This window comes from Bubalus kerabau, chromosome 7 (genome assembly GCF_029407905.1).
Source record: "Bubalus kerabau isolate K-KA32 ecotype Philippines breed swamp buffalo chromosome 7, PCC_UOA_SB_1v2, whole genome shotgun sequence".
NCBI classification, from domain to species: domain Eukaryota; kingdom Metazoa; phylum Chordata; class Mammalia; order Artiodactyla; family Bovidae; genus Bubalus; species Bubalus kerabau.
In genome coordinates this window covers 65,386,666-65,409,503 of record NC_073630.1, presented here as the reverse complement: position 1 = coordinate 65,409,503, position 22,838 = coordinate 65,386,666, and the positions used below count along the sequence as shown (strand labels likewise).

The window sequence follows — 22,838 nt, the reverse complement described above, 5'->3', positions numbered from 1 at the left end:
TGTAAAGTTTAAAAATAAAATTAAAAAAAAAAAAACTTACATTAAGCCCCTTCACGTGATACTCTTTTTCATCATTTATAGTATTTCAGTGACTTCAACAATTCATAAGTCAGACTGAGGGTTCGATGTGATGACCTCTGGTCTCTGTGTCCTAAAGAGTCAATGAGTCTGTGATATGTGTAATCCCTTACATTAAATAAATCAGAGAGCCTAAAAAGAAAGAAGTGGATTCTGTGTAAATGACCACCAACTTCTCCATAGAAAATGCATCTGATAAATTTCCTGCTGCTGCTCAGCTCATTTGCCTAAAATAGTGGTTCAGCTTATTTCAGGGACTCAGGACTAAGTTAGTTGTTAGCTGAATAGCCCAGTCAAAAACCCCTAATTTGGTATGGACCCCATGTTGCCATTGCTGCTGATTGGTGAGCAAAATGATGGTGATGGTCAGCCTAGCCATGGTGTCTCCCTGCTGAGTGGCAGCTAAAGAGGAAGATCTGTGAGAGGGGAAAAGAAGCAACTGGTCGGCAAAGCCTTCACATCAAACTGCGTTCTAAGGCAGCTTAGCAATTGTCAGATTGATTTTATTGACAGAATTGTTTTAGGAACCTTGGAGAATGAGATTCATGTCAAATTTTCAAACATGAGCTGATTTCATCTGCATTTTTCAAAGAGGGAAAAACGGTGATTTCTGTGTATTCAAGTGACACCAGACTTCCTTAAGGGCTGAAACATGCACATTATTTTATGCTTCCTGGCCTCAGCCTGTGCTGATTCCTTGTCTAGAAGCTGAGACCCTCTTACAGACTTGTAATCCAGTTCCTGGCTTTCAAAATCCAGTCCAAACGCAATTACCTCAGCATTCCACAGATAAAACCAATTCCCACTCCGCTGTCTCTGCATTTGGTTTATTCTTCTGTTTCTGCATCTGCCACAGTATACCAGAGTGTGTGTCTCCAACCTGTGTTTGCTTGTGTCCCCTACTAGACTGAGCTCCTTGTAGGAGAGGCCTCTGTCTCAGTCTTAATGGCAACCCAGCACCAACCACAGAGCCAGGAACGTAGTAACACTCAGTTAATATTTACTGAATGGGTCAGGAGAAGGAACCAAAGAATAAATTCATTAATGGAAGGGTAGGTGAAAGGCTGGTTGAGTAGTGGGCCAACCTGTGGGTAGTTAACGGGAAATGTGATACACAAGGGCATAGAACTGTCTAGGTTACACTTGCCCAGCTAGCAAGCTCCAGTGTAATGATCGTTTACTTTTTGTCATAGAAGGATGCAGTTCTTAGGAGCGACCTTATAAGTTGATCACCCCAATTTTTTGATCTTCACTAAGCATTACTATGGAGTCAAACTAGGTGTAAACACACAGCTTCTCTGTGTCAGAGAAACTAACGTGTAAGCACTGTATCCAGATTAGCATTTACAATAATTCCTTTCTCATCTCTACTCATTTTCTAAAATTAAAACATCTTGGTTAAAAGAATTAGTCTTTTTTTAATAGAAATAAGTATGCCATTTATCATATTATTATCCTGACTTCCCTGGTGGCTCAGATGGTAAAAAAAAATCTGCCTGCAGTGCAGGAGACCCGGGTTCAATCTCTGAGTCAAGACGATCCTGGATTTCCCAGGCGAAAATACTGGAGTGAGCTGCCATTTCCTCCTCCAGATCACTGTGTAGCCATGGCTGGTTATTTTGGGTAAAGAAACTAACTCGTAAGCTATGAAACTGTCCTTTGCTGTTACTTTCTATGGACATGCTCCAACACTAAGGAGCAGAAGCATCTACATTTCCAAAATCCAACAAGCTTTGAAATTCAATTTTTTCCACAAGCTTATAGCGAAATTTGCTGGATTTTCAAAACAATTTGTTCTCGAAATATAAGGACATTGATGGTGTTTATTTTTCTGTAGTGTAAATATGTCTGTGTTTTATAGCAGAAATATTAATTTGGGGAATACGGGTCTCTAAGGTCTCACTTGGGAGTATTACATATATAAATTGTGTGTAACATATTACTTTCCTAAAACAAAACAAAAATATGAATTAAGAACCCCAAAGTGTTAAAGTAATGGATTGCGGACACTGGGCTCATTGGAGACAGGCAGTTATTACTGGATATCTTTCCTGTGGGTGTGAAGCAATGCATCTTATAGTAAGGCCAAGTATGAATAATAAGAGTCATAATTTTTTACACATATCTATAGATATTAGCCAGTATAACATCATCAGCCTCTACTAAATAGTATTTTAGCCCAGGATCTTCAGGTCAGTCCTCATTAACTTGTTCATCACCACTGTTTGGCCCAAAGCCTAAACTTTTTAAAGTAGGGAAGTACAGATGTCAGATAATTTGGTCATGGAGACAGTGATGGTGGTCTCTCCTAGCTTTTCTCTGTGTCATTTATCTTAATGAGAAACAAGAGGTTCGATGTAGCTAAGGCAAAAGACAAAACCTAGTAGCTGTCCTAAAGAAGTGGAGTGGGGGGCATTATAAATTAAAACTCATGTTTAGCAATAGACTTCTCTTGTTGAGTCAATGTTGAATATGAACCCAGGCATCAGAAATGATCCTCACAAAGTATCTTTGTCTTGTGATGATCTCTGTGGTAGTTGGTTTGTTGTTGTTTTTTGGGGATCTAGGGAATAGTAAGGGTGGGAAGAACTAGTATTTCTAAGTGGCTGAGTGGTTCCTAAGTGCCATCTTCCTGAATCTTCCATCAGCCCGAGGTTAGGAACTGTTCTCCTAAACTCCATGAGATGTCTGAGAACGGCTGCCTAAGGCAATCCAGCTAATAAATAACAGAATTAAATCAAAGACTGCAGACCCCAGGCTCTTTCCACAGTAGTGTGCTTCTTTCCCCAGAAAGAAACTTCTTTCTTCAAATAAACCCTAGATGTTAATGCGACATGACAGCTGAGTGAAAATATAGCCTTAAATGGCCATTACAAAACAAAATTACATTGTCTCATATATTTTGGTTGCCATAATATGAAAGGGGCACTTCTATATTGAAGGATCATGCATTTAAGAAGGCCAGCCTAAAACCTGGAAAACGTATTTTGGGAAGAAGAAGCTCCATCATGATACACTGCTGTCCTCTAGTCTTCTGTAGTCATTCATTTCGGTTTTAAACACCAGAGACTTCCCAGCACCCCATCCACAGTGCTCTGCTAACAGTCAGACCACCTGCTGCTAAAGCTGCTGACTTCCTCAAAGCAGTTAGATGTTTTAGTGTCCCTCTGAGTCCCCAGGTCTGTAATGGTAGATCATTTTAAGAGTAGAGTAAGAAAAGTCTGTAAAAATGGCTCTCTCTCATTCCCCATATCTGTTTATTTCACTGGCAAAAACAAGTTTTACAAGTTTTTGCAAAACTGCTAGAGTTTTAAGATTAATTAGCTTTCTTGCCTTAATTCCCAGTGACAATAAAGTATGTCTAATAAGTACCAGTTAACACCCCTAGACTTTTAAAAAATATCTGTGGAAGATTACTACAAATGTCAACATTTCCAAATATTTTACTTCAGCAAAAGCCTAAATGTTTCTGTAATTACAATGAGTTCATTTTGCAGATGATCCTCTTTTTTTGTGTATGATAAATATTGTTCCATTTCAAGGTCTAAAAAAAATTGGCAATATACAGAACTAACATAACTTACAGCAGTTTAACCAAAGCTTTAAAATAGGGAAGCTAAAAGATGGAAATTTGTCCACTGAGTCAGTTCCAGTGATTAAAACAAAATTGCATAAACATTTGCTGCAACACATGTGGATTACTTATTAGCTCTTCATGCTTGTTATGTGGTTTAATATCAAAGCAAAGTTTTATAAATCAACCAGTGGAGAAATGGCATGACTGGGAGGATTGATGGTGCTTAAAAGTGCATTTCAGAATTACTATTCAAATTTATTTATTTGACAGATATTTGACTTCCCACTGTGTGAAACAGCGTTCTATGAGCAGGAGAGAAAAACAGACGCAGTATTTCTTGCACTCTGCTTTTAGAAGTTATATAATTACATGGATTCATTTCTGCAGAAAAGATTATTCTAAATGTTTATTGAAAAATAAGTGTTCTTCCTTGTCACTTTACCTAGTAAATTATTTTCTGAAAATACTTTTTTTATTTTAAAATGAGATTAAGGAGCACATTTCATACCATATTAGAGTGGTAATGGAATTTTTTCTAATTAAAAAGTCTATGAGATTTCTTCTTTACATAATTTTTTGGATTTTTCTGTATAAAAAAATTAATTTATACCAGAATATATGCCAAGTAGGAAAAAGGTATAGTAATGGTTCTTTTTTTTAATTCTCAAATGCCATACTTGCTATATGTAGTAAGTCAGCTAAGATTTTAGAAGGTACCGTCACTACTGGTGGATTTTGTGTTTTTTGTTAATTGTATTGTGCAGGTTCTGTATCTCTGTTTGACTTAAAAACTGGGGTTGCGGACATCTTTTGCCTGCACTATTGGGGACAAAACTCTTCTGAACTGTAGGGGAAACTGGCCTCTAAAGTATCTGTCTAAATACTTGAACCCTCATTTGCTGTCTGAGAAAAGAGGGTGAAAAAGAATGAGTAGACTACAGATTTCTCAAACAGTCTTTTGTTTAAGTCTGACTCTCTCTGGTGGTCCTGTGGGCACGCCGGGGTCTCTGCCGAGTTGATAATTCATTTCACACGTTTGCACCTGCTCTGCAGCCTCACAGAGAGGGCGCAACTGCTCAAGAACGTCTTTAAGAAGAACCACGTGAACTTGTACCGGTCAGAATCACTGCAACAAAACCTGCTCCGTAAGTATTTGAGTTCTGATTTTTAAACACATTCTCCGCCATTACCTCACAGCATGTATAAGAGCAGTATTTTGACTTGAAGGATATTTAACTATTTACAATTAACACCTAAAACAAATTTTGCACACTTGCAACATAGTGTATAAATATTAATAACAAATGTTTAGAGAGTCTTTTGACCACAGCCATCTCACTTTCAGCAGAAAAGATAGAGCATTTGAAAATCTTGCTGCTTTCACTTCACAAAAAATATTTCTGCATGCCCCTTACCTCCTTAAATCTTAAAAAAGAACCAGTAAAATAAATCTTAACTCTTAAAAGCTTACTCGGTATTGTTATCTTTTCTACTTGAATAACTTTGCAAGAGCCTTTTCAGCTTTCATACACAATGACATGTGTGTGAAACAGCACACAATGAAACATATATTTTCCCCTTCAAAAATATTTATGAATATTTAGAGTTGTAAGAAATTATTAGGTATCATGCCCTCTTAACATTTGAAGGATCTCAGAAAGAATATGATATATAAAGCCCTGTAGTAAATGCATTTGTGTTGGTAATATGTCTTTTGTTTCATGTTGTCTCCACATGTAATTTATTTTCATGTACATATACTCATATTTAATGCTTTTGCTCTTTATGCTTCAAGAGGCCTTTTCTAAAGATGTGATCCCTTCGGGGGTCATCTCTTATCCCCAGGCCCCCTGTGACCAGGCTAGGGCATGAGTGAGTTTATTTGTAGATGCTGAGAGTCCAGAACCATATCTTCTGCGGGAAGTTGTGTGTGTTTATCTCCTCGCTCTTATTCTTCCTTCACTCTCATCCGCCTGATCTATTTGGAATACACGCTCCCACTTGACTGCACCACCCCCCCACCCCTCTGCTAGCAGGAAGCAAGACGTTGGAGGAGTTGGACATGATGTGCTGAAGGGAGAATGGAGGGGGGCTACAGCATCTGTTCATCCAGGGAGCAGAACGCCGAGGATCTAAGCTACCATCGTCTCACTCTTCATTTTGCAGTTGAATCCGTATCGTTTCCAGACGTTAAAAATTAGTGTCTTTATGCTTTCAAAGGCAGGGAAGGATGCATTAGCTCCCCAAGTTAGAAAATGAACACTCAAAACTCAGAATAACAGAGACTTCCTGTAACTTCAAGCTCACCGTTTCTATTTTAATTTACAGATGGGTATGCTTTCTCTCAAGATGAAAATGGAATCGTCTCACAGTCTGAAGTGATTAGAGCGTATGATACCACAAAGCAGAGACCTGATGAGTGGTGATAGGTCGAGGGGCTGCAAGGCCAGCTTGGCTACGTCTCTAAGGGGAGTCCCAGGTCTTCACCAGAATCTGCTGACCAATTCCAGTCTGGTCCAAGGAGGGGAAGTGGATCTGAGCTCATCTCATTGACTGACATTCAGATTCATGTATATTATAGACGTAAGCACTGTGCAACTATACTGTAACACCATCTCTTTCAGATTTTCTAAAGTATTTGCTAAGTCTTTGTAAACAGACATTGAAAATGACCTTGTATCTTGCCAGAGTGTTTTTTTCAACTGAGGAAAGGTCAGTATTCTTTTGCTGTTACTCTGGAGCTGTAACAGTGTCTTGGATACACCACAAGGCTATTCACCATTAAAAATCTGTAAAATGGTAGTAAGTTAGAGGGACTCTTGATATCCAAATTTAGATTTCAGAACATGCTGGGAGGGGGCGGGAAACAGCCTTCTTAAGGAAGCAACTTACTGAGCAAAATTTCTAAACAAGACATTAATGATAAGTGTTTGTGTCAAAAATTGTCTTGATAAATGTCTGCCAAAGAAGTTCAATAAATGTATTACTATTTCTCCTTCAGTAGTCATTTGCCCAGAAATTTACAAGAAAGTTTACCTCCAGTTCTGCTGTAAGATCTGCATGCCTGACTTTTCAAATCTAAGGGTGATTTGTAAAAATGAGTATTTCGAGGCATTTGCTACTAATATCTGTGATGTTGCACCTTTGGCCTTACAAATGCTTCTTTCTCGTTTGTCTTGTCTATTTGTTCAAGTGGAAGCGCACAAGTGGTTATGTGACTGTCGTTACAATACTGATTTTTAAAACTGTACTTATTGTGTCTCCGTCCTTTCTAATGAGGTTTCATCATCATTGAGATTTTTCTTACAACCTGGCTTCTGCTGTAGATTAAGTGATGTCATTTTGTCTTTGAGTTTTCTTTTTTTATTTTTAAGAAAAATGTACTTAAGTGTTTATGTGAGATTTCCAATACTTCTGTCGAGGTGTTTGAAAAACCATGGCAGATAAACGCCTGGGCTTTTGTAACGCCTGTAGGCTCAGCTTTTTGTCCTGTGTTTTGGTTTTCCCTAGTAGTGCCCATTCCAGATGACTACCCTGAACTTATAACCAAGAATAGCTTAACAGTTCACCTATCAAGCAGCTCCCAAAATTAGTCACATGCTGCTAACTGGAACAAATAAGTAGTACTTTCCCCCCGTTTTAAAAACACCTATTTTATTCAAGCCTATAACTTTACAAAGAGATCTGTTCATCATGAGTAGATTTTGTTAACATGCTTTAAAATATAGATTCAATTTAATTGTTTCGGCATTTCCAAGATATCTCCTGAAAATGCCTATTTTGCTATGCCAACAATTAATGGAGAAGGGGCTGTTTAAAAACCACAACCAGTTTTCTACACTATTTTTAACATAATGCTTTCATGTAGAAATAAAAAGAATTCTAGCTTTCAGATACATTTCAGAGATTGAAGCAAACTTTTTGCCTTGTATTCAAAAGCCTGTTTGCCTTTAAGTGGACTTACCAGCAAAACAGATAGAACTTCCTCTTTAAAAAAATAAGTCAACTACAATTAAGAAGAGAGGTGATTTTCAAATCACTCCTTGAGTTTAATAATTTCACATCTTTTTCACCCTTTTTCTCAATCTAGATTTAAAATTTTAGTCTATATATTATTTCCTTCTCTGAATTTTTAGCTCTTTAGTTACATGTATGCCTCCCACATTTTCTACAAATAAGAGAGGTTATGACATACATAACTTGAAATTTAAAAGGGTTAAGAAGGTGACATACTTCACTCTCCACACCCTTTCCATTCGGAGTTCAGATTATGAAAAGCATGAATTCAAATATGCAAGACCACAGGTCTAAGAGTCTAAGATCATCTTCAAAACTCAGATGTCACAGTGTTTGTTACTGAATGGCTATTCAGAGCATCTGGGCCTCCGTGATGACAGGTGAAGTCAAACCACAAAAAAATGGAAAACAAGAATCAAGTAAAAGGAATAAAGGTTTTTTTAAAAAAAAAGAAGAATGAAGTACATCCCTCGGGAGAAACACTTAATAGCAGTTCCAGAGAAGGGCTGCTTCCATTTCCCCTCACCTCACAGGTGACATCCTTCTCCATAATTTTAATGTAAAAATGTGATGAGTGTAATAGAACTGAATTTTCTGACTTAAGAAAACTGGAAGCTTTATTTTTTGCCTTGAAACATGATTTGTTTCTGTGGAGCTCTTCAACATGAGTGGCGGACTCATGGTTAATAATGTGAAAGAGCATGATCTGAAACATGACTGATTTATGCCCTTTTGTCCCATGGACCTGTTTTTGAGTTATCAACATTAAGTAAACCTCTTAGCTTCTCGGTAGGGAGTTGAGGGGTGGGCAGCAGGGAGTGACCACCTTGGTAAAACTTAAAAGACAACAGTCCAACTGCAGCGACTTGGTAGTGTTAGAGAAAACCCTCCTTTCTTTACCTTCCTAAGTGGGGTGGGGTGGGGGTGGGTAACACAGTTTTACCAGGATTAAAATAAATAGTTGAAGTGACTTTTAATGTGTATTTTCTGAAATAAGGGACATTCTTCAATTAAAAAGTCCCTTATAGGGACTCTCGCAAAAGCTAACACCATTGCTTTACAATGTTTACAGTTCAGAAAATACTACTCACAGCAGAAAATCCTCATTTATTTTGCATTGAAAAGTTGGAAGTTGCTTCTTTAGCATTGACTAGTACACAGTGATATTGAGCATGAACTCTCTAAATGTTTTATATATACATATAAAAATATATTGGTATCTCACACCCAGAAAGATGCTATATGGTAGAAAGTATGAGCAGGAAAAATGGTGTTTCTCAGGAATGTAGTAAATTTTAAATGGAATAAGCGCCATCCACCCTCCCACACAACACTGGCTGACATGAGCCTGCTTGGGCAACGTGGTGAAGTTAATGGAAAACTTCTTCTAATCAAGTCAGGTGAATGTGTATTATATTCAGTATTAGCCATTTACATGAATTGTGTGGTCACTGAATGGAATCAGCAATTCCTCTTAGTTTCCAGGGGGAAAAAATGAATTCAAGAAATCTACATTTATTCTGGTCATTACATTTTATATTTTAATTTTGCAGTCCTGCATCCTAAATATCCAGTGTGAAAATCATGTGATAATTTGTTCTGCATTGTGTATGCTGTACATCACTTATCTGTCACTTAAAATGTTCTTTCAGGAAATGAATACTAATCTGAATGTACTAGATTGCATATTCACAAATTTTTATGTATAACAAAATCATCATTATTACAAAGCTAAATAATCATTAGTGTTTATTTTTGTGCAGTTTGCCCTTTGATATGTCCTGGTTCTAAGACTTATATCATCTGATAAATCTATAATCATGTACAAAATTTATTGAGCAAATTGCCACCCTATTCACATCATATGAACCAGGCCCATGGAATTTTTTTTGTAAATTACTTAATGTAAACACCATGCAGTCTGGTGCCTAATAAATGCTTTTTAATGATGAACATTTCTATAATGCCTCTTAAAGAGACCACAGTCTGATTTTTCTCACATTAAAATAAGTGAAGTCACTTGTGAAACTGTTATACTTTGCTGCATTTTAATTAACCTTCAACAGCTATTAAAATGGAATGTAAGTTGAATTTTGAAGGAAAGGAAATAAATGTTTTCCATTTTTCGTCTTGATTTATTTTCTGTATGAGAGCAGCTGTGTTTTTGATAGGTTTATGGTTTGCATGAATTAATATTTAAAGTGGTCTAGGCCAACGCATGGCTATTGCTGTAAATCTTGATGTTTATTTCTGCCTTATAAAATTCTCTCATGGCCTACCTGAGACTTAATATTCAATGGACAAATTAACTGGTCCTCCACACAACTTTTTTTTTTAATAAGTAAATTATTTTACAAACAAATTTGAACTAATTTAATTGAAACTTTTGTTTCGCTTGCCTCTAAGAACTTTGCTTAATAAAGCTCACAAAATTTCTCAGCAAATAAATCTCCCTTAAGTAGGGGAAAAAAAAAAGCTAGATTTCATACTTGCTTACTTTGAATTAACAGCAACTTTCCATAGGTAAATCTGCTCTTGCAAAGATGTGAGCAGAATATTTAAAAGTACGTGTTTTTGTTTCATAGTTCTAGACTAGAAGCCATAAATACAGTAAATACTGTTTGTTGTTTGTTTTACTACTTCAAGCTTCATTTTTCACATTTTCAAGTTTATTAGGTTAAAATTAAAAAAGGCAGCCTTGGAAGGCAGCTACTATGGAAAATTGCAGTTTGCATTCAAAATAAAATAGAATTTTCAGCTCCATGAAAAACCATTCCTGCTGAAACTGCTGTAGAAATTGTGAAGCTGCATGAGTGGAGAGTACCAAACCTGTGTTTATAGTAGTTTTCTCAGGTGTGTTTATCTCGATGTTCAATGCACTGTGTTTTATAAATAGTTATTAAAGTCGAGTAATATTCAGTTCTACGCAGTGTTATATGTCACTGGCCTTTTGTGAATGTGCATGTTTTAAACTGCAAATTTTAAACATTTTTGTCCTCTTATTAAAAATGAAATAAACTATACCATTACATAAAGAAAAGTGTTCGTTTTAATTGCTAGTTTTAGAAACTATATTTCTTCATAAAACCTTCAAAACTGCAATAACTATAGTTTGAGAAGGTGTATATCTGTTTAATAACAATGTTGACATTTTATCTACAACCCCAATGATAATTGAAAATATCCCTGCATTGTAAATCCCATTCAATGCAATATAAAGTGGAGTATATTAACTCTAATTTTATAAGAGTTGGTAGTTCAATAATTATCAAAAAATAATTTTTGGACTTCCCTGGTGGTCCAGTGGTTAAGACTCCAAGCTTCCAATGCAAGGGCTGTGAGTTCAATCCTTGGTCCAGGAACTAAGATCCCCACGTTCTACACAATGTGGCCAAAATAATGACAAAAATAAAATAATTCTAAATAAAATTACTATATTTTGACTCTTCAATCAGAAAGCCTCCAAGATTGTCCTTGTTACAGGTTTAAATCAGCCTGTAAGTCAACAACTAACTCATGGCTCCTTCTTTCACACAGGATGAAGTTCTTAAGATTTCTAAGCCCCACCAAAATTGTTTAAGTGTTATGACAGAGTGGCCACATTTGGCCAATAAAATTTGAAGGAAGTAACCAGAAAATAGTAAAATTGCCACGTGAGACAAAATATAGGAAAACCTTGGAAATGAGGACAAGACAATCAAAATAATCACCATCTGATAAAAGGAACAGGGGAAACTGCAATTTGAAAAACTGTTAGAACAGGATGAGTTCAGAGACCCAATGGGGAAGCAACGTGAAGAGCCTCCGGCTTCATCAGAGTGAGGGGCGGTGTATGCATCCCTGTCTGGGACCCCACTTCCCTCCCCACAACCTTTTCCTGGGGCAACAATTGAGTATGGGTCCCCCACGCAAAATCACAGCAAAACAAGGTTCAGAAAAGTAACCTGTGAATTATGCCAAATATTTTCACGTTCAACATCATGCCTCTTAAGCACCACCATCTAACACCACCATAAAGAAACAGCAAATTTGAAATACATGAATCCAGTACATCATCCCCATTTAAAGATTGTTTTTATGTGCTTAAGGCATCTCAGACCTAAAGCTTCTATTTCAGTATACAGAACCACTCATTTTAATGAAGAAAGATGTTTCTAACCTGGATCGTTTCACTAGTAAGCTAATAAAAATTGTTGGAAAATGTAATATTTTTTATTATTCAGTCTCTATTTCAAGTACAGACTAGTAACCAGAAATTCAAATATAAACTCTTGTCAGAATAACTTCATTAGCAACTGTTTAACTGAAATTTTGAAAGTCTTATACATATAAAAATATGTGTTTGTTGCCTTAATAGTTTAACATGCTCGTAAATCCTTATTTTTCCTGAACATATACTAAATAAGCCTTTTAGGTTATGCACAAGTAAACTGATCCAGACCCAGTGAAATGCATCATACTCCTAATTGTGATTGTACATATTCTCAGGAACCTTTTTGGCTAACTGGTTTTAGAAAGAAATTTTCCTATAGATTTAACTCAATCTGGCAAATTCTCTTCCATGGGGAAGCTAAAAAAAAAAAAATCAGTGAAATATAGGGTGGAAAAATAAGGGAAAATCTATGTATTGGGGACAATTAAAATTACAATATGTTAGCTTTGCAGTGAATAAAGGCAAGTTTATTAAAGACGTTTTTCTGAGTGCAGGGTGGAAGGATGCTTGCTCTGTCTCAAGCAATAAGGAGTTGGCCAGGTATCATAGGAGGCCATGGATTACCAGGGACTAAGTCTATCAAACCATTGGGCCATTTTCTCCGTTCCATGCCCTCCGATCAGTGTTACATCTCCCCTTCCACAGTACTCAGCCTTGCTTTTATATGTGAGGATATTTCATCTGCTTTCTATTATGGACCATGGACTGATGACACTTCTCCCTCCCCACTCCCTCCCAGTGCAAGTCACTGGGACAACGATTCTGACTTCTGATTCCTTCAGACAACCCTCAGCAGTAGGGTACAATTAACATCTCCATTTTACAAATAGAAAAAAAATATTTTTTTTTCTAAGAAAATTAGGACTTCCAGGTACACACCATAAAGAATGTAGGGTTTCAAAGCAGACAGCGGGCCTGGGTTCAAATCTTGGTTTTGTTATCATCAGTCTTGGGCACAGTGTTCAATCTTTCTGCTTTGATCTCTTTATCTGCCAAACAAGTATGGTAAGAGTCCCGACTTCAGGCTTAGGAAGATTAAATGATACATGTAATACAACACACACATGGTGTTTAATAAATGTTATCCATTATCTGCAACACCTGGAGTAACAGGCAAATATGGCCTTGGAGTACAGAATGAAGCAGGGCAAAGGCTAATAGAGTTTTGCCAAGAGAACGCACTGGTCATAGCAAACACCCTCTTCCAACAACACAAGAGAAGACTCTACACGTGGACATCACCAGATGGTCAACACCAAAATCAGACTGATGATATTCTTTGCAGTCAAAGATAGAGAAGCTCTATACAGTCAGCAAAAACAAGACAGGGAACTGACTGTGGCTCAGATCATGAACTCCTTATTGCCAAATCCAAACTTAAATTGAAGAAAGTGGGGAAAACCACTAGACCATTTAGGTATGACCTAAATCAAATCCCTTATTACTATACAGTGGAAGTGAGAAATTTAAGGGACTGGATCTGATAGAGTGCCTGATAAACTATGGACGGAGGTTCATGACATTGTACAGGAAACAGGAATCAAGACCATCCCCAAGAAAAGAAATGCAAAAAAGCAAAATGGCTGTCTGAGGAGGCCTTACAATCAGCTGTGAAAAGAAGAGAAGTGAAAAGCAAAGGAGAAAAGGAAAGCTATACCCATTTGAATGCAGAGTTTGAAAGAATAGCAAGAGAGATAAAGCCTTCCTCAGTGATCAATGCAAAGAAATAGAGGAAAACAATAGAATGGGAAAGACTGTAGATCTCTGCAAGAAAATTACAGATACCAAGGGAACATTTCATGCAAAGATGGGCTCAATAAAGGACAGAAATGTTAGGGACATAACAGAAGCAGAAGATATTAAGAAGAGGTAGCAAGAATACACAGAAGAACTGTACAAAAAAGATCTTCATGACCCATATAATCACGATGGTGTGATCACTCACCTAGAGCCAGACATCCTGGAATGTGAAGTCAATAGGCCTTAGGAATCATCACTACAAACAAAGCTAGTGGAGGTGATGGAATTCCAGTTGAACTATTTCAAATCCTGAAAGATGATGCTGTGAAAGTGCGGCATTCAATATGCCAGCAAATTTGGAAAACTCAGCAGTGGCCACAGGACTGGAAAAGGTCAGTTTTCGTTCCAATCCCAAAGAAAGGCAGTGCCAAAGAATGCTCAAACTACCGCACAATTGCATTCATCTCACACGCTAGTAAAGTAATGCTTAAAATTCTCCAAGCCAGGCTTTAGCAATACGTGAACCATGAACTTCCAGATGTTCAAGCTGGTTTTAGAAAAGGCAGAGGAACCAGAGATCAAATTGCCAACATCCGCTAGATCATGGAAAAAGCAAAAGAATTCCAGAAAAACATCTATTTCTGCTTTATTGACTATGCCAAAGCCTTTGACTGTGTGGATCACAATCAACTGTGGAAAATTCTGAAAGGGACGGGAATACCAGACCACCTGACCTGCCTCTTGAGAAACCTGTATGCAGGTCAGGAAGCAACAGTTAGAACTGGACATGGAACAACAGACTGGTTCCAAATAGGAAAAGGAGTACATCAAGGCTGTATATTGTCACCCTGCTTATTTAACTTCTATGCAGAGTACATCATGAGAAACGCTGGGCTGGAAGAAGCACAAACTGGAATCAAGATTGCCGGGAGAAATATCAATCACCTCAGATATGCAGATGACACCACCCTTATGGCAGAAAGTGAAGAAGAACTAAAGAGCCTCTTGCTGAAAGTGAAAGAGGAGAATGAAAAAGTGGGCTTAAAGCTCAACATTCAGAAAACTAAGATCATGGCATCTGGTCCCATCACTTTATGGCAAATAGATGGGAAAACAGTGGAAACAGTGGCTGACTTTATTTTGGGAGGCTCCAAAATCACTGCAGATGGTGATTGCAGCCATGAAATTAAAAGGCACTTACTCCTTGGAAGGAAAGTTATGACCAACCTAGACAGCATATTAAAAAGCAGAGGCATTACTTTACCAACAAAGGTCCGTTATGTCAATGCTGGTTTTTCCTGTGGTCATGTATGGATATGAGAGTTGGACCATAAAGAAAGCTGAACCCCAAAGAATTGATGCTTTTGAACTGTGGTGTTGGAGAAGACTCTTGAGAGTCCCTTGGACTGCAAGGAGATCCAACCAGTCTATCCTAAAGGAGATCAGTCCTGGGTGTTCATTGGAAGTACTGATGTAGAAGCTGAAACTCCAATACTTTGGCCACCTGATGCGAAGAGCTGACTCATTTCAAAAGACCCTGATGCTGGGAAAGATTGAGGGCAGGAGGAGAAGGGGACAACAGAGAATGAGATGGCATCACCGACTCAATGGACATGGGTTTGGGTGGACTCCAGGTGATGAACAGGGAGGCCTGGCGTGCTGCGGTTCATGGGGTCACAAAGAGTTGGACACAACTGAGTGACTGAACTGAACCGATTAACTGCATAGCTACCTTTCAAAATATAGAACTTCTGTTCTTCAGAGATCCTACAGTGCATGAGACAGTTGGCCCAACAAGACTTGATGTCCATGAGCAGGACTTTGAAATACCCTCCATTCCTATCAGTGGAAAAATCTAGTCCCATTTTATCTAAGTATTTTTTGTTTCTGTGCTGCCTTAAATATACACTGTATTTTCCAGATATATAACTATGGTACAGATTAAAATATCAAACTTTGGGAAAAAAATCTCAGTAACAGTAGGGCGACTCTGGAGTGTAAATTGATAGTGTTGTAAACCTGCGTAGGTCTGGACGGGTAGCTGTCACATCTCAGTGATTCCTGGGTGAAGAGGTTCTTCTGTGAGTCATCTGTTAAATCTGCTGAAGCTTTTACATTATGAAATAATTCTCCTTTTCGTTCTCCTTTCTATTTACCATTAAGACATTATGTTGATTGTTTTCAAGTATATGTGTAGTGAGTAATATGATCTAGGAATTTCACTTTAGGAAAGTTACAAGTGAAAGTGTTAGTCGCTCAGTCCTGTCCAACTCTTTGCAACCCCATTGGACTACAGTCCGCCAGGCTCCTCTCTCCACCGAATTCTCCAGGCAAGAATACTAGAGTGGGTTACCATTCCATTCTCCAGGGGATCTTTGCAATCCAGGGATCAAATCTGGATATCCTGCATTGCAGGCAGATTCTTTACCATCTGAGCCACCAGCGAAGCTTGTGGACAGTTAAAGGCATGACACAAAGTATTTGTTGTAAGGAAAACTCACTAGATCCAACAGAGTTAATAATCACTGTCATGGAGAGAGGCCCTGAGCCTCATGCTTTATTTGTCAGTGGATTGTGTGCCCAGAGACGATTAAAGAAACCTCAAAGCTGGTGTTCCCTTGCTGTTGGAATCTGGTTATGCAGACAGCTCCAGGACTGACTAGCTGAGGGATCATGGGCAAGTTACTTCATGTGTGTGCCTTGGTTTCCAAATCTATAAAATAGGAATTATAATACCTCCACATTGCATTGTTTGCTGGGGTTGGTGGCAGGGGAAGAGTTAGTGCATATAAATATTGAGAATACTGTTTGAGTCATAAGAGCCCAGTAAAGATTAAAATAGCAAAGGAGCCATATGTAACAAACATGAATAAAGCCAGCCTAATGACATGAGAGTGAATTCCAGAGCTTCACACAAATGTTTATCCTTTACGTTCAGCCTTTCCTCCCTCCTTCCCTCTCCCGCCCCCTCCTTTTCTTTCCTTCCTTCCTGCCTTCCCCACTCCCTCCCTTCCTTCCTATGTTTATTCCTTAATTATCTGGGCTAACTTTGGGTACCTGGATGAGTTACAGGAGAAAGCAGGAGACCAGAAGTCAGAGCTCCTGCCATCAGTCTGGGCAAAGACACAGCATCTTCCAGCTTGCTTCCTCAACTAGAAAACAAAAAGCCAAGGCCAAATGACTTTTCTTAGGTCAGCATTCCACCTCTAAAAGATCTGTATTTGACAAGAGCTATTGAGGATGACATACAATAGTATGAACCCATATAAACCTGGGTTTCCGAAGGACACCCAAGGGGCCAAGAGGCAACAAAACTGAGGGAGATGGGCCAGGCCAGGGAGACCAGGCAGAAGGCTGGTGGAAGGCAAGGACCCTCTCTGAAAAGGACCTCCTACCCCCGGCAAAACAGCTCCCTTGGTGCCGCATCCTCTTCATGCCATGAGAAGCCAAAATTCAGATTCTTATGAGAAATGTCCCAATTTTTAAATCTATGCAAATAACACATCTGAGGATTGCAGCCCACGGGCTGATGTCTCTATAAATGTTCACTTACTTGGCTGCTCTCAGGCGTCCCAATGTAGAAAACAGCTTTAGAACATAATACATTAATGTAAGATTTTTTTTTTCATTTCAAATTATGAAATGTTAGATAAAGACATTTCCTTTTATTGAATAGCAGAGAGTACCATTAAGGAGATACAATGAAGCACTTTGATCTAAAGTTTCAAAGAGATTTCATGAAAACATAAAGCATTTTATTTATTCTAATCCAGCAGGATATATGCCCAAATATTTAGTCATCAGACATGGAATTCCATGGCACTTAAGATACATACTATCAGATGATTATAGCCAAAGCTGAACTTTGAACTCCATGCTTATTATTAACATAAAAAATTACAGTGTGACTACTAAATAATTAGTACCATCAGTGTAGTAAATACATTAAATTACAAATCTTTACATTTGTACATAACTCATTTTACAAATAAATGTTTTAGGACCCAACTGTTCAACTTTCATTTAAACACTAAATGTTGCTGAACAAAACATCTGCAATAAATATTCCCTTGGGCAGGTGGGGGAAATGCTTTTACATAAGATCTCTGTTACAATGAATATCTAAGTAAATATTTAAAATATTAAATTTCTCATGCAGTTATTGAAATCTTCTGAAGACACTCTTATATTTCCAACAAAATTTAGCTATTGATTTAAAAAATAACTGTTCTCATGATGCTAATATTATTCCCAGTTAACTTGCTCCCCAAATTATAAACAGGCTGTTCACTGTCTCTTCAGTTTACTTAGCACTTAATTTTTCAAATGAACCTTCGATAATTACAATCAGGTACAACTTCTTTGCTTATTTATGTATATATTTGTATTATGACTCACTAAAGAACTTATAACGAAAAAAGAACGCATAGACCTATGTAGGATAGCTGAGTTGTCCAATAAAACAGCTTCAGCCGATTTGTAACTTTCAAGTCGGACTACTGCATATTTTGAATAAAAGTAGCATAAGTTGAAACGTAATAGTCACTGTGCTTTCAAAGCCAGAAAGCAATTTTCTTCATACAGCCGTTCTGTGACTGCAGCCAGGAACCTCAAGGCTAAGAGGCGCTGTATTTTCCTTGCACTTTCCTCCATGACGTTGCTGGTCCAAGTGAAATTGTCTTGGGATTCCTGGTGGCCATGGCAGCAGCATCCACAGGCGTGCCATTGCACTAGACGATGGATCTGTAGCCATGGCCTGTCAACTGGAAGTGAAGTCTGGACAGCTCTTCCCAGGCAGCGGGGGCTCCTGCTGGAGCGGGTAAGCGAAGTACTGGGGTGATACCAGGAATCCGGACGGCTGGGTCAAGTGGATTGGGTGGCCCGTGGTGTAAGGCGGGGGCGGTGAGGGCACCAGGCAGCCTGGTTCTGCCCGGGCAAAGGAGAACCTTCGGATGGAGCCCCCAGTGGAGCTGGAGCTGGTAGCGGTGCTGGACTGCCTGGAAGGTGCCCTGAGGTTCGTAGAAGTCAAGATCATGGGGAGAGTCTCTGTCTGATAGCTGCGGAGTGAGAAGCGGATTGGCTGCTGCGAGGGTTCCTTAGGTCTCAAGCAGGTGCAGCAATAAATGGCCACTAAAGAGCCTAGGATGATGAAGGCAATGAAGATGGAGCCAACAATCAGGAAGGGAACGTAGACAGGCTCTAGAAGGCAAAAACAGGCACAGGTACTCGGACGAGAGATTCCCAAACTCTAGGCTGCTCATGGGTAGGAGGTGGAAGGTCCATTCAACCACCTTGTCAGCCCGGCTTCTCAGAGCTTGTTACTGGTAACCTCTGAATTGTAAACTGTGATAATAGAATATTCTTGCTCCTAGCAGGGAGGAAGCAGACTGATACTGTAGACTCTGTTAGCAATTAGCCATCATATTGCACATCTGGAAATCAGAAGGAACAGACTCTATCCTGTCCACGCACTGGAGGGAGGGAAAAGATGAGTTTGGGGGGTTACCATAACACTGGCTTTCAATCCAGGTTTTAGGAGTTTTATCACAGTGGGGTGCTTAAGGACGCTAAGGCTGAAAATCCATCTCCTAACCAAGAATCTCCGATCTGAGCAAAGAGAGCCGGACCTGTTAAGTGAAACCCCCAGGATTTTACAAGACTACAGAAAGAACAGTATAAAGAAATCCATAGCAGGCCCCCATTAACTGTCTCCTACCACATGACAGACTGTCCTGTCTGGATACCTCTTTCAATTTGGGATGCCTCCTTCAACCATCACGCTCCTGCCTCTCGATCCCCACTCAAATTCTGGGAAGGTCAGACTGAACTTTAGCTAGACTGCGGTGTGGTCCTTGGTGTTGGTGACCCACACTTTCTGGGAGTGCACGTTTTTGACCGAGTTAACCCCAGTTCCCTTCTCTCTCTAAGGCAGACATAATGTTTCCCACCCAGAGGCACCTCCCAAGCAGTCCTCCAGGTGTGGCCCCTGCCTGATAGAGCTGCCTTGGGATGCAAACCTCTGGTTTAGAGGTAGAAGAAAGCAAGTCTGCATTGACTAAGACCCTGCTGCTGCTGCTGCTGCTAAGTCGCTTCAGTAGTGTCCGACTCTGTGCGACCCCATAGACCGCAGCCCACCAGGCCCCCCCGTCCCTGGGATTCTCCAGGCAAGAACACTGGAGTGGGTTGCCATTTCCTTCTCCAATGCATGAAGGTGAAAAGTTAAAGTGAAGACGCTCAGTCATGTCTGACTAAGACCCTACTGTGTGCCTATTTTGTATTTATTAGATTCATGTGACCCTGTGAGGCAGGAATGATATGGTCTAGTTTCCAGATGTGGAAACATATTGGAGAGTTGCTGAGTTTCCCAAAGACACACAGGCGATGAGTGACAGGGAACTATCCACCCTAAGATCTGTGGGCTCCTGGGTATAAGCTCTTCCGGGTGCCACCCACTCTGCCCTGTCTTACTAGAAGAAGGTTACTACTACTTCTACTGCTAATACTTCTTACTACTTCTTGCCCTGCAGAAGGCAAGTCTAAAGTGACTACTCACTCAGCACCTTGCTGAGCATCCATACACTCATTTATTTCACAACCTAACTCTTCTGAGAGCAACATGCCCACTTTAGAGTTGAGAAGCGGCCCAGAGCAGTTAAGTAACTTGCCCAAAATGACAAACTGGCAAGGGAAGGTCCTGAGGCTTTGCCAGACCCCAGTCTGGGTGGATGCGTAGATTGCCCCCTTTCCTGCCACAGAGCACTGCGGGAGGCCAGGATGGGGTCCCCAAGGTAGACCCGGCACTTAGCACTTGCTCTGCAGAGAGGGGAGTGACTGTGAAGCCAGTTTGTACTTTCCAAACAGGCCAGGCCGCCTTAGAGTTCCCTACTTTCCACTGAACATCTTTCCCCCAGAAGCCACTTCCTCAATCCTCTAGACTGGTATTTTGCACTCCAAAGTTAAATTCCTTGAAGGTCTAATGGAGTTCTAAGGTGAGAGACCCCCTTTCCTTTAGGTTGTCAGTCTCAGGGGACTGGAGCTCCAGCACCGTTAATCATCTCTCCAGCCTCTCCTGCCTTGCCTGGGGACCATCTTTGGCCGGCTTCAGACCCCCGCTCTGGAGTTCTGGGGTGTCAAGGCTCTCTCTCGGCTCCCCCCAGTCCCCTGCCCCCGCTCCTCCGGTTTCTCGGCCGTAAAACCATCGCCTGGAGCTCTAAATGGTTTCCCTGAAGTTCCGATTCGAGTGGAAAGTTTTTTTTGTTTGTTTTTTAAGGTGTAAAGTTCCTCTGCTGGGGTTGTGATTTATTCCGCTCTGAAGTAAGCGGAAACTTGACCCGTGTTTTCCGACGTGAGAATAGGGGGCGGGGAAGCCCCTGCGACCCCGGTTTCTAAATATCCAACCGGAGGACCTGGGCATTTCTGAAAAGCGTGACAATAGGGGGTGGGCCGGAGTGGGTAATTCGATGCAGAGAAATGAAAGGAAGTCGTGAGAATGGGGCTTAGAAACACCACCAAACGGCCACACACACTCACAAATGTGGCTTAAGTTCCTTACTGCCCTGGGGCTACAGATAAACTCACCCCAAGAGTTGCGTTCCCTGCGCCATCAGCACTTCTCAAAGCTCCCGGAGCTCCCAGGGCGCAGAGTAGGGCACCCTCACCAACCCTGAAAACTCAAGTCCAGCCTGGCGCTGCCCCCAAAGCCCTTCTCTGAAATGTCGTGAGCGCCCAGGGCTCCCTCTTTCTCGCCGGGAGTCACTGGGCACAAGCCCCGCGGTCCTCGCGGTCCGTTGCGAACTAGCTCCTGGGCAGACCGGCGGAGACCGCGTGTGGCGTGAATAGGGACTGCAAAGGAACAGCGCCCCTGACCTGAAACGCGACCACCCACTTCTCCCTTGATCCCCCCACTTTCTAGAGTCCCCTTTGCGTAGACCCGGGAAGGCCTGGCACGCCTCTTTGCGCGCGCACAGGTCGGCACACACGGCAGCCGGCCACGCGGCCGGGCAGGGTCTGCCCCAGCTTGGGCCCGTACTCACGCGCCGTGATGCCCGGGTGCTCCAGCTCGCCGCGGTCGTTGGTGCAGCCGCCCTGCTCCAGCCTGGCGTCGGCCGCGGCGCAGCAGTAGCGCAGCGCGCAGGAGCCGCAGCAGATGGTGGCGTCCAGCGTGTCGAAGTCCTCCGGGCACTGGAAACCCTCGTGGTAGTTGCCCTGCACGTCCACCCAGCCGTGGCAGTACTCTCCGGGCTGCTGGGCGCCCGCCGGCCCCCCGCGCAGCCAGCCCAAGAGGAGGCAGAGCGCCAGCAGCGCCCCCATCGCCGCGGGCGCGCCGGGCGGCCGGGAGGGGGACGCGGCTGGAGAGCGAAGGGCTGAGCCGGGGCTCCGCTCGCCCCGCGGTTCCGCCTCTCCTGGGGAGCGGCCTGGGGAGCTGCCCGGGCGGCCAAAACCCGTCCCCTGCGGGTTAGCGGGGGCCAGGGAGGAAGCAGGGGCTGCGCGGCGGGCTCAGCCGGCCGGGGGTCTGCATGGTGCGCGGGGGCGAGTTGGCGAGGGCCCGCGGGAGGCGCCGGCCGGGGCTGCGGCTCGGGCTGATGCTGCGGTCCTTTGCCCCGCTCATAACTCTTCGGGCGCGAGGGGCTCGCCCAGCCCTCGGCCACCTCCCACCCCACTCCTCACGGGAGCCATCGCGTCCGGGGCTGGCAACTCCCGGGCCGCACAGCACCTGGACTCGCCGCCGTCGCTGGGTCCAGAGCGGAGCCCAAAGCAGGAGAATGTGTGATGCCCACGTAAGGGGCTTCGGGACAGGCAGCCCCTCAGCCCCCGCCCCTGTCTGTCACGGGAGTCAGCCTGGCCGGGCCAAGTACAAACGGCCTCCCGGTTGCTGACAGCTCTGCCTCCACGACGTCCTTTAAAAAGGAAGAGGGAGGGGGAGACAGCGAGGGTTAAGAGAGAGTCCGCCTCCCGGGTCGCGCCGCCCGAGCGCGCGCGGCGCGGCTGCGAGTCCTGCGCGCCCTCTGGTTCGTGCGCCCTCCTCCGCCTTTCCCGGGCCACCTCCTCCTCTGGCACTCCCCCGGGACTCGACTCGACCCTAAACTTGGGGGATCAGGCCCTCTCCACGCGCGCACACACACACACACACACCGCATAGTCCTGCAAACTCCGCAGAGGGCCAAGGCCTCCGGGTCTCCGTCTACCCACGCGAGTTGGCGCGCGAGTGGGGAC

The 22,838-nt window shown here is 41.9% G+C and overlaps 2 protein-coding genes across 6 annotated transcripts in view; one reads left to right on the top strand and one right to left on the bottom strand.

The window, feature by feature from the left end:
* Window positions 1-10,712, top strand: part of ATP8A1 (ATPase phospholipid transporting 8A1) — a 234,308-nt gene extending 223,596 nt beyond the window's left edge. For all 5 annotated transcript variants that reach the window (XM_055588440.1, XM_055588437.1, XM_055588436.1 and 2 more), the window contains 2 exons: window positions 4,709-4,800; window positions 5,984-10,712. In XM_055588440.1, the coding sequence (XP_055444415.1) occupies window positions 4,709-4,800; window positions 5,984-6,081 (190 nt within the window). In that variant the 3' untranslated portion in view covers window positions 6,082-10,712. The remainder of the gene's footprint in view (window positions 1-4,708; window positions 4,801-5,983) is intronic.
* Window positions 10,713-17,306: 6,594 nt separating this feature from the next.
* On the bottom strand, window positions 17,307-22,510 carry SHISA3 (shisa family member 3). Its single transcript, XM_055587458.1, has 2 exons — window positions 21,659-22,510; window positions 17,307-18,824 (listed from the first exon to the last, which is right to left on the bottom strand). Exons 1-2 carry the CDS (start codon window positions 21,933-21,935, stop codon window positions 18,385-18,387), a joined length of 717 nt encoding a protein of 238 aa, XP_055443433.1. The 5' UTR covers window positions 21,936-22,510; the 3' UTR covers window positions 17,307-18,384.
* Between the last annotated feature and the right edge of the window lie 328 nt (window positions 22,511-22,838).